The sequence below is a fragment of the Pimephales promelas genome, chromosome 2 (assembly GCF_988280905.1).
Source record: "Pimephales promelas chromosome 2, fPimPro1.hap1.1, whole genome shotgun sequence".
Taxonomy (NCBI): domain Eukaryota; kingdom Metazoa; phylum Chordata; class Actinopteri; order Cypriniformes; family Leuciscidae; genus Pimephales; species Pimephales promelas.
In genome coordinates this window covers 41,251,289-41,265,130 of record NC_142770.1, presented here as the reverse complement: position 1 = coordinate 41,265,130, position 13,842 = coordinate 41,251,289, and the positions used below count along the sequence as shown (strand labels likewise).

Here is a 13,842-nt window from a genome sequence, read left to right as displayed (position 1 = left end):
CTGCAAGCTGGTCATCTGGACACCAAGTGAGGACATCGAATTGGACATTCCATATGACAAAAACTACACAGACGCACAAGTGCAACAGCTGCAGAATTTTTACTTTTTACACATGCTACCTAGGTTGGCTGATGATTTTACTGACAAGAAGATTAATCTCTGTCCGACATACCTGCGGATCTTTAATGGGTAGTTGTGGGAGGGTTTACACTGTTTTCATATATTATTATAATAATATTATTAATTATCAATATTCATTAAGGCATGGTGACAGACAGTTTTGTGAGCTGACAAACAATTAAAATAAGAAGTACAAACTTAATAAACAAATACACTTAGTCATTGTTCTTTGGAGTTTATTCAAAATTATAAATGAATGTGTCATTTGAATACATTAACTGGTACATGTGGTAACAGTGTATTCTGTCATCTCAGATTTTGATCCTGAGTTTGGTTGTAACATAGGTACCGAACATCCAATCACATGCTGAGAGAATTTATAGAATATTATGAATTTAAACAAATGTACAAAGTAAGAAGAAAATAGCAGTCTATGAAACAACAACTAAAAGAAAAAGTCCATCGAGCTTTAAGGGATAGTTTACCCCTAAATGAATATTCTGTCAGTTACTCACCCTCATGTTGTTCCAACCCCGGAAGACTTTTGTTCATTGGAGGAGCTCTCGGAGGATCCAGCTCTCAGATTTAATCAAAAATATCTTCATTTGTGTTTCGAAGATGAACGAAAGACTTACAGGGTTGGAACTACATGAGGGTGAGTAATTACTGACAGAATTTACATTTTGGGGTGAACTAACCTTTTAAACTGAACATTTGAGCTCACACTGAGTATGTAAGATATAGTTTCTATGTTCTAGAAATAAGCTCCCCTCGCAGATTTACAAGTGCTGCACAGATTCTTAGTATTTTGTCGATTTTAGGGACAAAATGAATAGGCACAGTTTGAGAGAGGATTCTGTACACCTTGAGACGCCTGATTGCGCGCTCAATGTGTATGCGGACATTAGCAATGCGTCTTGTGCGAGTGACCTGCTCATTTGTCAGCTGGCATTTCTTGCGCGTAAAAGCTGGGGTGATCAAACGAACTTTCCGTTCCTCTAGCAAATCTCTGATCGTGAAGCCACGGTCCCCTATAACCTCATCTCCAGGACGCAAATGGTCGAGAAACCCAGAGTTCTGTGTGATGAATCTATCGCTACATTTGCCACCATAAGCCTCTGAAATATACATAATTATCCCAGATGGAGCAGTTGCTACTAGATACTTGACAGTATTGTTTGCATAGTAGTGACTATAAGATTCAGTTCTTGAGTCCAGATTTTTAGCCTTCTGCAAGACACTTTCTGTGCAGTCAATTACACAAGTTGTGTTTGGAAAATTGTCCATAAAAACCTGTGGCAAGGTGGACTTTATTGTTTCACGAGGCAGCCATGGAATGAGATCCTGGGTGTGCTCAGCAATCGCGTCTATCCAGAATTTCAGTGTTTTACTGACCTGACCAGGTGACATTTTGAAGCGTCTTGCTAAATCAGCAATAACAAAGTTCTGTCTAAGCTTCATCAATGTCAGCAGGATTTGGTCCTCTGCTGACAATGATGATGATGTGGGAGCAAAATGTTGCAAGCACGGCACAAGAGTTCTGAATTCAAGCAGTGGAATCCCAGTGTACAGCAGACAGTCAGCATCATCCTTTAAAACAACATCTGCAACAGACAGCGAACTCTTAGAGGATGGGGCAGTTGTCATAACACATGTGATGGTAGGTCCTTTGGAGTAGGTGTGGTCCTCCATTGCTGGGTCTGACCACTGTGTCTGGGCATCATGGAAGGTCTGTGAGGAAGGATCTGGCTCCCCAGAAACATCCATCAAATCAGGCTCATCTGCAGGGAATACAATCAAGTACATATTTAGCAGTGGTGGTCCGTGGTTTGTGTGGTTAGTACTTCAATAACGATTTGTTTAGTGGCAGAAAAAACAATTAGGGGGGCATTTGCGTCTTTACGTCTAACACCTAGACACAGACTGCATTTAATCTTCTCAGTACAGATATTCTGTAACGTTAAAGGGCATATTGCAGGTTAGAGGACCCAACGAGTCAATGCATAGAAAAACAATGTAGGAACTAGATTTTCTTAAAAATATACGTATAAACACGCTACAGAAGCTTCTGAAGTCGTTTTTGTGAGAAAATTTTACTTCCGCGTCTGAAAATGGGCGTGGCGGGCGTGACGCAATGAGCGGGAGAGCCGTCGATTCACACAACAGGAAAACAATGGATCGCATGACATTTCGGACGCTGAGGAAATACTCGTATGACGGATCAAGCCAGAAAGTTATGAGCCTGCTATGCTAAAGAGATCAGGGACAGGCCAGGATAATGTCAGACAGAACGGTCAGAGAAAAATTGAGCTGTGATGTGAGGAGAACCAGTGGAGAACAGGACAGGTGCCTTTTAGGTGAGAGACGTGCTTATAGTATACACATTCGCTAACGATATACACTGTGCTTACAATATTGTACAGATTATTATGATCCTATAACAGGCCAGCAGACATTAGTATGTTAGGGTAGATTTATATACTATTAAATGTATAAAAACTTTACTTGAGTATATTTCTATACTAAAAGTATACTCAGGTAAATTTTTAATACATATTTTTCACCTAGGTTATAACATAAACAGAACATTAAAGATTTGAGTATTTAAACAACCAATTTTGTTTTTCAATTACAAGTTCCATTTAGGGCATTACATGACTAAGTTACCTATATAACACTATTTGATGCCATTGGTAGTATACGACGATCAATATTCTTGCTTCGGCATACCATGTTGAACTCCATCATATCGCCGGGATGCTAATCATTTGATCTGAAGTGAACGCTACACACGACCGCGTTTTCCGAGCCGATGCAGAAGAGAAATCCCGTCTCTTCACCTGCTCAAACCGCACCAGGAACGAAAGATAGGCTATAGCACCGTCACTTTTATTGTAAAGGAAACTTGTGGACTCGATCTTGAAGTCCTGCAGGCTGGAGTTTTTGCAATCTCCACAAACACAATAATTTACCATGACGATGATAAATTAAAATGCAAAAACTAACGATAGCACACTGATTGACGAGCACTCTCACTGAACACCAGCCTGCTCTCCACTGAGCCAAGGCTGCGGCTCCCTGATATGACGTCAAATGACGCGATGTTGAAAAAAAAGCCGTTTTTACTAGCAGTCCAAGAAACGCTCACTTTATCTTCTAAATTAGTGCCCTTATGTTGTTTTAAAACATTTTAAATCCTGCATTAACTTTTCATATGGTATTTTCATGCAAGGTTATCTATAAATTTCGATTTTTTTTTTACCTGCAATATGCTCTTTAAGTAGGCCTACTTTTTTTATAATTCCACATTTTCTACAAAATAATTAAAACAGTTGTACAAAGTATGTTAAGAATTTAAACTAATATAACTTCAAAACATACAAGCAAGTAACAAATAATAAAGAGGAGCATAGAAACATATAACAAGCAACAAACAAAAAGTGCTTTCACAAGCCTATAGATTATCTGAACGTTTTCTGTTCAAGAACTGTGAGGGAATTTTCTTCATCTTTAGCCTGTTATTTTTTTACTATGACAACATAGACTGTGGGAGATCTATTAAGCTGCATTCACGCATGCATCTCTTTCGAAATATAAGAAGTAATGGGGTTTGTCCTGTCTGTTTAATCCCTTAAGACATAACTGGCTGTGTTTCCGTTAATTTTGCACAAGTACATTAAACCACGGAGACGCACAGCGGCATGCGCAAGCATTCTACACAAACAAAGCACGCGTGAGGAATTAAAATTGAAAGCAGTCTTCCGTTAGTGAGGTTGATATTTTAAATATATAAGTCCACTGCATTCCAAACCACATAAATGATGACTCCGTAGAGCATTCGCAAGGAAAATATACCGACGGGTGAGACAGCACACTTCAAACAAAGTGTGAGTCTCTCAAAGCACGTGCAATGAAGCCTGTGAATGTCCTCGTAATTCGCTTCCATCTTTTCGAACTTTATGAAAGATTATTTTACGGAAGGTTCGAGTGGTGTATGTAGGCCTACAGTAGCCTATGTGAGGAATTGGAAGCAAGCAGAATACGGGATGTTTCTAAAGCAAACTCAGCGTCATCGCACATCTGGTTAAAAACTAGGCTCAGAATCGATTCTGAAATTCTCAGAATCGATCCAGAATCGGAACTATTGGCAGCTCCACGACACGCGTTACTTCCTCATTCCTAAGTTCCTGTGTCGGTCTATGGGAGTGTTGTTTCTCCATGGCTCTGGTGTAGCCCACTGTAAAGGCTACTAGAAGAACTGTTGGTGAAACCAGCCACATTAATACCAGCTTTAACAAACTATTTGATCAATCGAAATCCGCCATTGTTTTTATGTCAACCGAGCATTCATCAAGAGTTACCGCTCTGTATTAACTCTGGAGAGCAGAACAGCGGTGTGGGGATCATCGTCGCCGTATATGTGTGCACCGGACCCTTCGGAGCCGAACCGTTTGACGAGTTTCACCATTTGCTCGCTCCAGGAGCTGCGCTGGATGACGGCCGCTGTCAGCGGTACTTCCGCCTGTCACGCGCCCAGTTTGATGACCTGTTGTCCCGCATCGGAGCGAGGATCACCCTCGCCCTCATCCATCTAATCTAGCTGTCATTTATTTTTGTTTTGATGATAAATAGAGCCAGCCTTCAAAAGTTATTAACCTGTCCTGTGATTTTTTTTTCTCTCTCTCACGTCCAGACACGAATTTATGCACATATTGATTGTCTTTACAACATAATACTATTTCATATAATCTAGATATGGAATGAATAACATTCAATACAAAATGATATGTCTCGTATATAGAAATAATGTTTTAAGTGATAAAACATTTGCTTTGTTGTGCATAATCCCACCATGCATTTAGTCATATTAACAAAATAATTTATTGAAGCATCCAGACACTTCACCACGTGAGCAAGCAGCTAGGCTCCTGATTGGTTAACGTGGCACGAATTCACGCCAAAGTTCAGATTTTTCAACTCGGGCGGCAGACGCGAATTCGCGTCAAACGCGTGAATGCACAAATGGCACTAACTGAATCATTCGCGTGTAACGCGCTCACCGCACCAGACGCTCAATTCGCGTGAACGAGGCGTATTCGCGTCTTCCGCGTCGCGCTCCACGCCTCATTCGCGCTGCAGGAATTTTTCACGCCCGTAAAGCGTCTTTGCATTGACTTAACATTCACGCCTGACGCCCTATTCACGTCCGGTGTGAACGTAGCATTATGTCAACTGACAGATCTTGCAGTGTGGCAAATATTTCTGGGGGGTCCTACTACCAAATTCAAATTCTCTCAAAGCTGAACTAACATCTTTAGGACATTTAGCAAATGTGACTGATACTCTCACACTTCGAATTAATATCGATGGATTGCCCTTATTCTGTAGCTCCAGTATGAGTCTGTGGCCGATTCTGGGTATGATTAAGGAAATGATTAGTATGATTATGTACTCGGGTGCATCTAAACCCGCAAATGTGCAAGAGTATTTACAAGAATTCATTGTAGATATGAAAGCTGTTTCTCAGAGTGGAATTGTGTACAATGGTGTACATTTCAGGGTACCATTACCCGATGCTTTTATTTGTGATGCACCTGCTCGTGCCTTTCTTAAATGTTCCAAAGGCCATATAGGCTATTATGGGTGTGAGAGTTGCACTCAAAAAGGGCAGTACATTAATGGGAAGGCGGCCTATCCTGTAACATCAGCAGAGCTTAGGACAGATGAGCAATTTGGGAGGCAAGGCTATCAACACCACCAACTGTCAACCTCCCCACTAAATGAGTTGGGTATACGACAATTCACCATGACGTCACAACAATAAAAGACGTTCTTCCGGGTGGCAAAAGCCGAAGCGTCCCTATGGCAACACTAGTAAATTGCATGGAGGAAGACACACTGCCGGCAGAAGCCTAATCTACATTTCAACAGTTGATTCAAAAACAGACGTGGTGGAAATTCGGACATAGTTAACATGATCATTAAAGCTTAGATTCTTTGATCTAGAGACGTGCACTCCCAACGCACTAGACCGCGGCGCGGGTCTAGATCTGATGGCCGAGTGCGGGCGGTAATGCACTCTGTGTGTGCGGATTGCAGGAGAATAAAACGATTCGCGGGACTCCCGCAAACTAGAAATATCTATGAATAAAACAAATAAAAACTAATACATTTGTATTTATCTGTTGCAGAAAAGCAACAAGAACAACTAAAACAAAATAGAAATGACTTACATGCCAGAGTTTCTTTTTATTACGTGACTGCAGCGATGAGCGATGTAGCCAATCACAGACATATGTGTTGATTTATTGAACGCATTGGCCAATCAGAAGCATTTACGATGAAGAAGCATTTACTCCCCGCTCAAAAGAAAGTAACATAGAAAGTAATAGAAATAACTAAGTTAGTTGAGAACGTCAGTTATATAACGACCCACGTATTAAAATGGTTGGGTTTAAATCGGGCTCAGGCTCATAATTAGAAACGACATGCACTTTTGACGACGTCCACTCGCTTTAACCTCCTCACCCACAGGTTCTGCTGGATAGATTTACTTTTTTCTGAAGGAAATCGAAGCCTACACCTTTTGCTGTATATCTGGTGGCGCAACCCCAAACACAACATATTTTCGCCATAGATTCAACTTTGATCAACAACAATGATTTTAACTGTGTAACTGTTCAGTTGCCGGCTGGATCTCTTCAGTTAGTCAATGGAAGCCGCTCGCGTTCTGCCACCCGGAAGTATCGCGGTGCCTATTGTTTACAAACATTCTGAAATGCCCTATAGGTCTAATGACCAGTTTTGTGTTAGATTATATGCACCTTGTGTGTTTGGGGGCAATGCGCAAGTTAATATTTCTTTGGCTAAAGGGGCCACTAAAATGCAGGCAATCTATGAAGTTTTTTGTTGTAATGTCAGCATTTATGGTTTCTATCAGGCAATATTTACCTAGCAATTTTGCAAGGAAACCACAATCCTTGTTCAAATTCAGCACATGGAAAGCTACAGAGCTGCGTCAATTTTTACTTTACACTGGTCCTGTTGTTCTCCTCAATAATATACCCACTATAATGTACAAAAACTTTTTACTTCTATCGGTATCTATGAGAATTCTTCTGAGTCCTGCCTTATGTTCTTCTGACAATTGTGACTATGCTGAGGAGATTTTAAAACTCTTTGTAACAGACTTTGCTGCAATTTATGGCAATGAATTTGTCAGCTATAACATACATTCCTTGATCCACCTAGCTCAAGATGCACATAAATTCGGCCCGTTGGATAGTGTTTCAGCTTTTCCCTTTGAGACATTGTTAGGTAAACTGAAAAAACTTGTCCGTCGGCCTCAAAGCCCTGTCCAACAACTCGTCAGGCGAATCCACGAGAAGCAGAAAGTGGAAAGCCAAAAGACCACATCAGTTTTCAGGCCACTCAAACAGCTCCACTTTTCTGAACCAATGATTAATTCAGTTTCAACATGGGAACAATACAGGCGTTACAATGAGAAGCACGTTCAGATAATTAACACGGGTGGAGAGCACTCAGCAATCATGATTAAAACGTGTATATGAAGAGTTCAGATGCAAAAGCCTCTAAATGCCATTTGAAATTTTCTTCAAGAATGTTAATTTTTATCAAGCTTGTATATTTAAGTTCAGTAATTTCACTTAAATGGTAATGTAAATTACCTATGAATTGCCATTTAAGTGAAATTACTGAATTTAAATATACAAGCTTGATAAAAATGATTATTCTGGTTCTCTTACACTCTTGATCTCTTACACCTTACCTCCTTCCGGAATCTCCTTGGACCCTCTCGTCATCTCGTCGTCTTCTGAAGCTTTTTAAAGTTATCAGTTTTTTCGTTACGTTTACTTTTGCGAATAGCCAGTTAAAGTTCGTAAGTGTGTCTTCTCCAACAAGTAGACAACATCCCGCACGAACTCTCTACGCTTTGAACTCCCGCGAAACACACCCACGTGGGGAGAACAAAGAAATCCGGCTCCCGCCTCCCGGACAACCGCACGCTTCCAGCATACAAAGGTCTGAAAAGCAATTTGTTCCATCAAATTTGAGACTCAAGATATAATCCTGTGGTTGTCTTTGAAGGTTTAAAGCTGTGCTAGTAACTTTCTTTGTATTTCCATTTTCCCTTGTTCTTTTCTTAAGTTTCATTTTCATTTTGTGTATATACATATATCGTGTGATTTTTGTAGTGTAACTTAGTCGTGTGCTTTTATTAAACTCATTTAGACATTATTTGCCATTGTTTGTATTAATCACATAACAAAGCCTCTTTAATATTAGATCCTAACGCTACAATCTGATTTTGTTGAGTGCACAAAACATTGTCAGAAAATTAAGCTAAACAGATCAAGTGATTGATAGTTTTACAGATCCGCACACTGGCGCGCTGACTGAGAAAGCTGTGTAATCCTTTGTTGTGTTTAAAGATCAAACAGCCCCGATCTGTGGAAAATATATGCTCCAAATTAATCATAATTCGTTGTGTTTAATTTCGTCATATATACCTGAAGCAGACGTGGGTTGTGAAACACCCCTCGTTGGGTGATTTAATTTATGTGAGAAACTCGGTTTAACAAATATTCTGTAAATTGCTGATCCAGATCAGTATTTGGAATATTCTTCCCCTGAATTCAAATTGAGCTATAAACCCTAAGCCGAGATTCCTTACACTTACGTCTGCGGATGATCTCTTGTGGATATTGGTCGTTGAGTCCGTAATGAGTTCCTTTGAGCTGCCGTCCTTGTCGCTGAACCAGTACTTTTTGCTTGAAATGTTCAAATTTGGCGATGATGGGGCGAGAACGGGTGGAGTTGACGAGTTTCTGTCCTATACAGTGAACGCGATGGAAAGTGATGTGCTCTACAGTCTCTGGTGCAAGTTTGAGCTGGTTAACCAAGAAGTCCTTAACAGATTTTTTGGGGTCTTCGGTGGATGATTCGGGAATGCCGGAGAAGATTAGATTTTCTCTCATGCTGCGTGACTGTATATCCAGGATGGTTTCTTGCATGGCTTTGTTCTCGGCGATGATGGAGGTAAGTTGAGTGTTTACAGTGGAAAGTTTTGCAGCGAGTGTGTCCACGGAGCTTTTCAGTGATTTATTTTCTTCTGTGAGTGAATCGACTTGCTGTTGACTGTATTCCAGGCTATGACGGAGGTTTTGAAACTCTTTGTGCAGTACTTCGATTAGTGAGAGTCTAGAGTCCAGGTTAGTTAATCGCTCGTTGATTGAAAAAAGTATGTCGGAACAGCAGTTTGTTTTGATCGGGGTGGATGTTGGTGACGGCGGTGAATTGGTTGATACGGGAGAAGAATCCGAAGTGCGTGGTTTTTTGGCTTTGCGTGATCGCCCCATTGTAAACAGTCTGTTGAAGTGATGATCAATGTAATCCTCCAGTTGGTCCAGGTCTGAGATGAAATCCAGGTTTTGAGTTAGGTTTAAGGTGAGTGATGTTGTTACAGAAAAAACGAGAGAGAGAGAATGAAAAAATAAAAATAAAAAGGTTTCTTATCTTTTTCTAGCAGCGGCGCGCTGCCATGTTGAATTTTCGCACCCTACGCACACACCCACTACGTTAGTACGTCATCACGCTCTATGGCCCCTTTATTGAACACTTTAGGAGGGTGCACCATTCCCAGAAGTACTGCAATACCGGGTCAATGCGTGGAGTGGACGGAGCAAGCCCCTATTCCATCTCCCAGAACCAAAAATCTATTTAATATATGGTGCCCGAGTAGGGCACGTATCAGATATTAAACTGATAAGAACAGATTTTTTTTCTTTCGAAAAAGTTTTATTGTCACATTGTTTCATTTCATTCTTTCAGTTCCTTTATAAATCACATTTTTGCACATATCTTAAAACAACAAAAAGGACATAATTTACAGTTAAAAAATCAGTTATGTGGATGTGTTGTGTAAAAGTCCATGTGTGTTGTTTTAAAGGAAAGGTAAAATGGATTAAAATAAAATAGGAATGCAGATATAAAACAATAAAACAATAAAATATGCCAAATAAACATCTCTTATACAGAATCGAGGGTGAGTCCCTAACAAGATTGTCCATTCACTCCAGGTCTCCAGAACAGGTGGCCCATATGGCATCCTTTATATGGTTGAGGGTGAGCCAGAGCGAGGCAAACGTTGGTGGTGTCAACTCCTTCAAGCCCTGACCCACCCCCAGGATGGCGAGCTTATAGTCCACCTGGGCCCGACCTGCCGGCAGGCACGGGAAAAACAGGGGGCCGGTCTTGGCCCACAGGTCCCGCGCAGAGCCGCACTCCCAGAGCAGATGTTGAATGGTCTCCGGGGAACCACATCCGGACCGTGGGCAGGTGGAGTTTTTGGCCATGCCTTTGGAGTGCATAACCGCCCTGACCGGGAGGATCTCATGAGCCACCATCCACGACAAGTCCATAAGCCTGTTCTGGAGAGCTGGGTTCCTCCAAACGTCTTTGGCCTCACCTAGTGTGAGGCCTGGAACTGGACTCACCGATTCTCGATCCTGCACAAGAGAGACAAGAGACTTGTGATTAGTTAAAATAGTGGCATCATTTGTTTCTAAAAGGTATTTCTTCAAAAATTTCTTAACCCACTAGGCGCCACGGTCGAGTTTACTCGACAAGATGTGTCACTGAATAAAACGGCCGATTTTGTCAAATTGGGTGTCAAATTTCATTCGACCTCCCCTCCACTGGATGGCATATATTGTAGAGTGTACATTATTCTATTATACTTCTTACACTTAAAGGATTAGTTCACTTCAAAATGAAAATCCGGTCATCATTTACTCACCCTCAAGTTGTTTCAAACTTATGAATTTCTTTCTTCTGTTGAAAACAAAAGAAGATATTTTGAAGAACGTCGGTAACCAGACAGTTGATGGACCCCATTGACTTCCATAGGAAAAAAAAAAATACAATGGAGGTCAATGGGGCCTAGGGCTGTGTATTGGCAAGAATTTGGCGATACGATATGCATCATGGGTCACGATTCACTATATTGCGATATATTTCGATACTGTCCATAAGGCGATATATTGGGATTATTTTTTTTAAGTAGGACTATAATTTTAGAAAAAGCCATAAAAAGAGCCAAAAAGCCATTGGTTAAATGTGTTTTTAGAAGTTGGTTATAAACTTAAAAATAGACAGGGGGGGGTGGGGAGGTCGCACACCAGACGAGAAGCGCAGCGCTGCAGCGGCTGCACCACGCAGGATAACTCCAGGTAGGCTATCCCACACCGGACGTGCACTTTTTCATCAGTGTATGGCCAGCAATATTGTTATGTTTAATGACATGAAATGAAGGTAATGTCTGTTCTATGTTATGATTGTACTGCACAATAAAATACAATCGTTGTTTAGTCTGCAGTCTCCGTTCACTGAATGAATTGAGAATCTTAGCTGAAAATCCAATAACATCAGCAATTGTCATTCAAGCAGCTGATTTCTGTAAATGGATGCAAAACTAAATGCATATTGCAGGATAGGGCGAAGTCAGGAGACATTAGCAACGATTTGAGCCAAAAATAATTTAAATTTTATATAAAACTATGTAAATGGCACTCTGTGGCGCAGCAGGATTTTGAACACGGCCCTGAGCCGTTGCTGGGCGCCGCGGGCAGACGCCGAATGGCGCCGCCGGTGTACACTCATAGAGAATAATGTGTTCGAATTTTAAAGATGTGGTGCTGAGCTTCTCGTCTGGTGTGCGACGCCCTTATATACTCTCTGCCGAAACCCCCGTTTCACTGTTGCTCACGCGACGGTCCTGCTCGAGCCTCGACGGGCACGGCTACTGCTTGCGGTGTGAATGAACGCACTCATTGATTAACATGCCGAAAAGAACAGAGCAGGAGCCGGGTCTTGACACTGGGTTCAGCCATAGCCATGTTGTTTCTAGCAAAACGTTAGGCTAGTGGTGCGTCTGGTGCGTCTTTTGTGTGCATAGCCACAAAAAAAAAAAGATTGTGTTTCTGAAAATCGATACAGTATTGCACAATAAAATATCGCGATACTCAAGAGTATCAATTTTTTCTTACACCCCTAATGGGGCCCATCAACAGTTTGGTTACCAACATTCTTCAAAATATCTTCTTTTGTGTTCAACAGAAGAAAGAAATTCATAAGATGGAAACAACTTGAGGGTGAGTAAATGACAGAATTTTCATTTTGAAGTGAACTAATCCTTTAACATACACAAGCAAGCAATTACATTACCAAAATCCATTCTGTGTGTGTAAATGTATATACATCACAGACAAACAATTAGAAAAATTAAACAAAGTCTTTTGAACCTTTTTTTTCTTCAGAATAAAGAAAAAATTAAAAAGGTAACTGACTTTTTCTCTCACAAATCTGACTTTCTTAAAATTGCAAGATTAAATCTCAAAATTAGGAAGGGGAAAAAAAATCTTCTGACAATACATCAACATTTTCTCATGTTACACACACAAAAAAAAAAACAATAACAATAATAAATACTGTTACTTACAATTTCCATAGTTTGGCTGGGTTGTGCTGGACTTTCGGGGACAAGGGGATCTTCCAACCCATTATTGGAACTACAGAGATAGAAAGTATTTCACTGATACGGAAACAAACAACAGTTACGACATTCTGATTTTTTTTTACAAAACATATAATAAAAATTATACAGCACATTCATCAGCAGATGTTTTTGCATGGCCTTTCTTCATCGGGACTTCAAAGGACTCATCATCATTTTCATCGCTGTTGCGGAGTATTAATTGTTTATATATTTTAGCATAAATCACCAATAGTTTTTTTTTCTCCTCTCTCTGTAAATTAGCAGCCATTACTCACCTCTCATTTAGGTTCTCTGCTGAGGATTCTTGGTGTTCTGGTGTTAACACGCATCCATCTCCATCATGTCTCTCTCCATCCCCAGCTCGCTCTTCCACAACTGCAACCTATTAATCAAATCTGACTTTCTTAGAATTGCAAGATTAAATCTCAAAATTAGGAAGGGGAAAAAAATCTTCTTTTTTATTCCATGGTGAAAACGGTCACGGGGTGTGGTGGTGGGAGTGCAGGAGTACAGGCCGAAGGAACAGGAGGAGTCCAGATTAATACAAAGATACGCATTTAATCCAAAATACAGGCAGGAAGACAGGGTAACACCAAGTAACATTCAACATCGACCGACAAAGACAGACTGAAGGAGATGGAATGAAATACACAGAGGAATCAAACTAAACGAGGTGCAAACAGGTGAAAATGATGAAGACAAGACGAGGAACAGGTGGCTGATTGGGAAGTGAGTCCAGGAGTAGAAACAAAAGGATCCGGGGAAGTGTAGTGCAGATGACGAGACAGACTGGTGCAGACGGAGGACTGTGACAAAAACAAGCTTCCATACTGGAAAACTATACATTATGAAACAAACTCAATTCTCTTTTGAGACAAATGTAAAACTAAAAGAAATGTAATTATTTCAGCATTTCTGAAATATGAATAAAGCAAGCAAACTGTATATATTTATTAGGGATACAGTTTCTTGAATTAAAGGAGACCTTTATTTACATAACTGGGCCTTTTACATAGGAGTCTTAGCTTAAGACCGATTCGGGACCGATCTGAGAGCAACTCTGAGTAAGGAAAAGATGAAAACTAGTGAAGAGGCGGGGCTGACCCCGTTGCTATGCGTGACAATCTTTTGAAGACTGTGATTGG

The 13,842-nt window shown here is 40.6% G+C and overlaps 2 protein-coding genes and 1 pseudogene across 2 annotated transcripts; 1 reads left to right on the top strand and 2 right to left on the bottom strand.

The window, feature by feature from the left end:
* Nucleotides 1-524: 524 nt before the first annotated feature.
* On the bottom strand, nucleotides 525-1,926 carry LOC120485827 (uncharacterized). Its single transcript, XM_089119989.1, has one exon. The coding sequence runs from the start codon at nucleotides 1,924-1,926 to the stop codon at nucleotides 868-870; it is 1,059 nt and encodes a 352-aa protein (XP_088976115.1). The 3' UTR covers nucleotides 525-867.
* A 3,640-nt stretch (nucleotides 1,927-5,566) lies between these two features.
* Nucleotides 5,567-7,691, top strand: LOC148997421 (uncharacterized). Its single transcript, XM_089119982.1, has 2 exons — nucleotides 5,567-5,910; nucleotides 6,905-7,691. The coding sequence occupies exons 1-2, from the start codon at nucleotides 5,567-5,569 to the stop codon at nucleotides 7,689-7,691; spliced, it is 1,131 nt and encodes a 376-aa protein (XP_088976108.1).
* A 2,073-nt stretch (nucleotides 7,692-9,764) lies between these two features.
* Nucleotides 9,765-9,941, bottom strand: LOC148997420 (U2 spliceosomal RNA; annotated as a pseudogene).
* Nucleotides 9,942-13,842: the final 3,901 nt, after the last annotated feature.

What these genes read in the sequence shown, in the direction of transcription:
- LOC120485827 (XM_089119989.1), bottom strand. Translation starts at nt 1,926, where the DNA reads ATGTACTTGATTGTATTCCCTGCAGATGAGCCTGATTTGATGGATGTT.
- LOC148997421 (XM_089119982.1), top strand. Translation starts at nt 5,567, where the DNA reads ATGTACTCGGGTGCATCTAAACCCGCAAATGTGCAAGAGTATTTACAA. An exon ending in TCCCCACTAAATGAGTTGGG is followed by an intron (nt 5,911 to 6,904) that starts TATACGACAATT and finishes TCTGAAATGCCC; the next exon opens with TATAGGTCTAATGACCAGTT.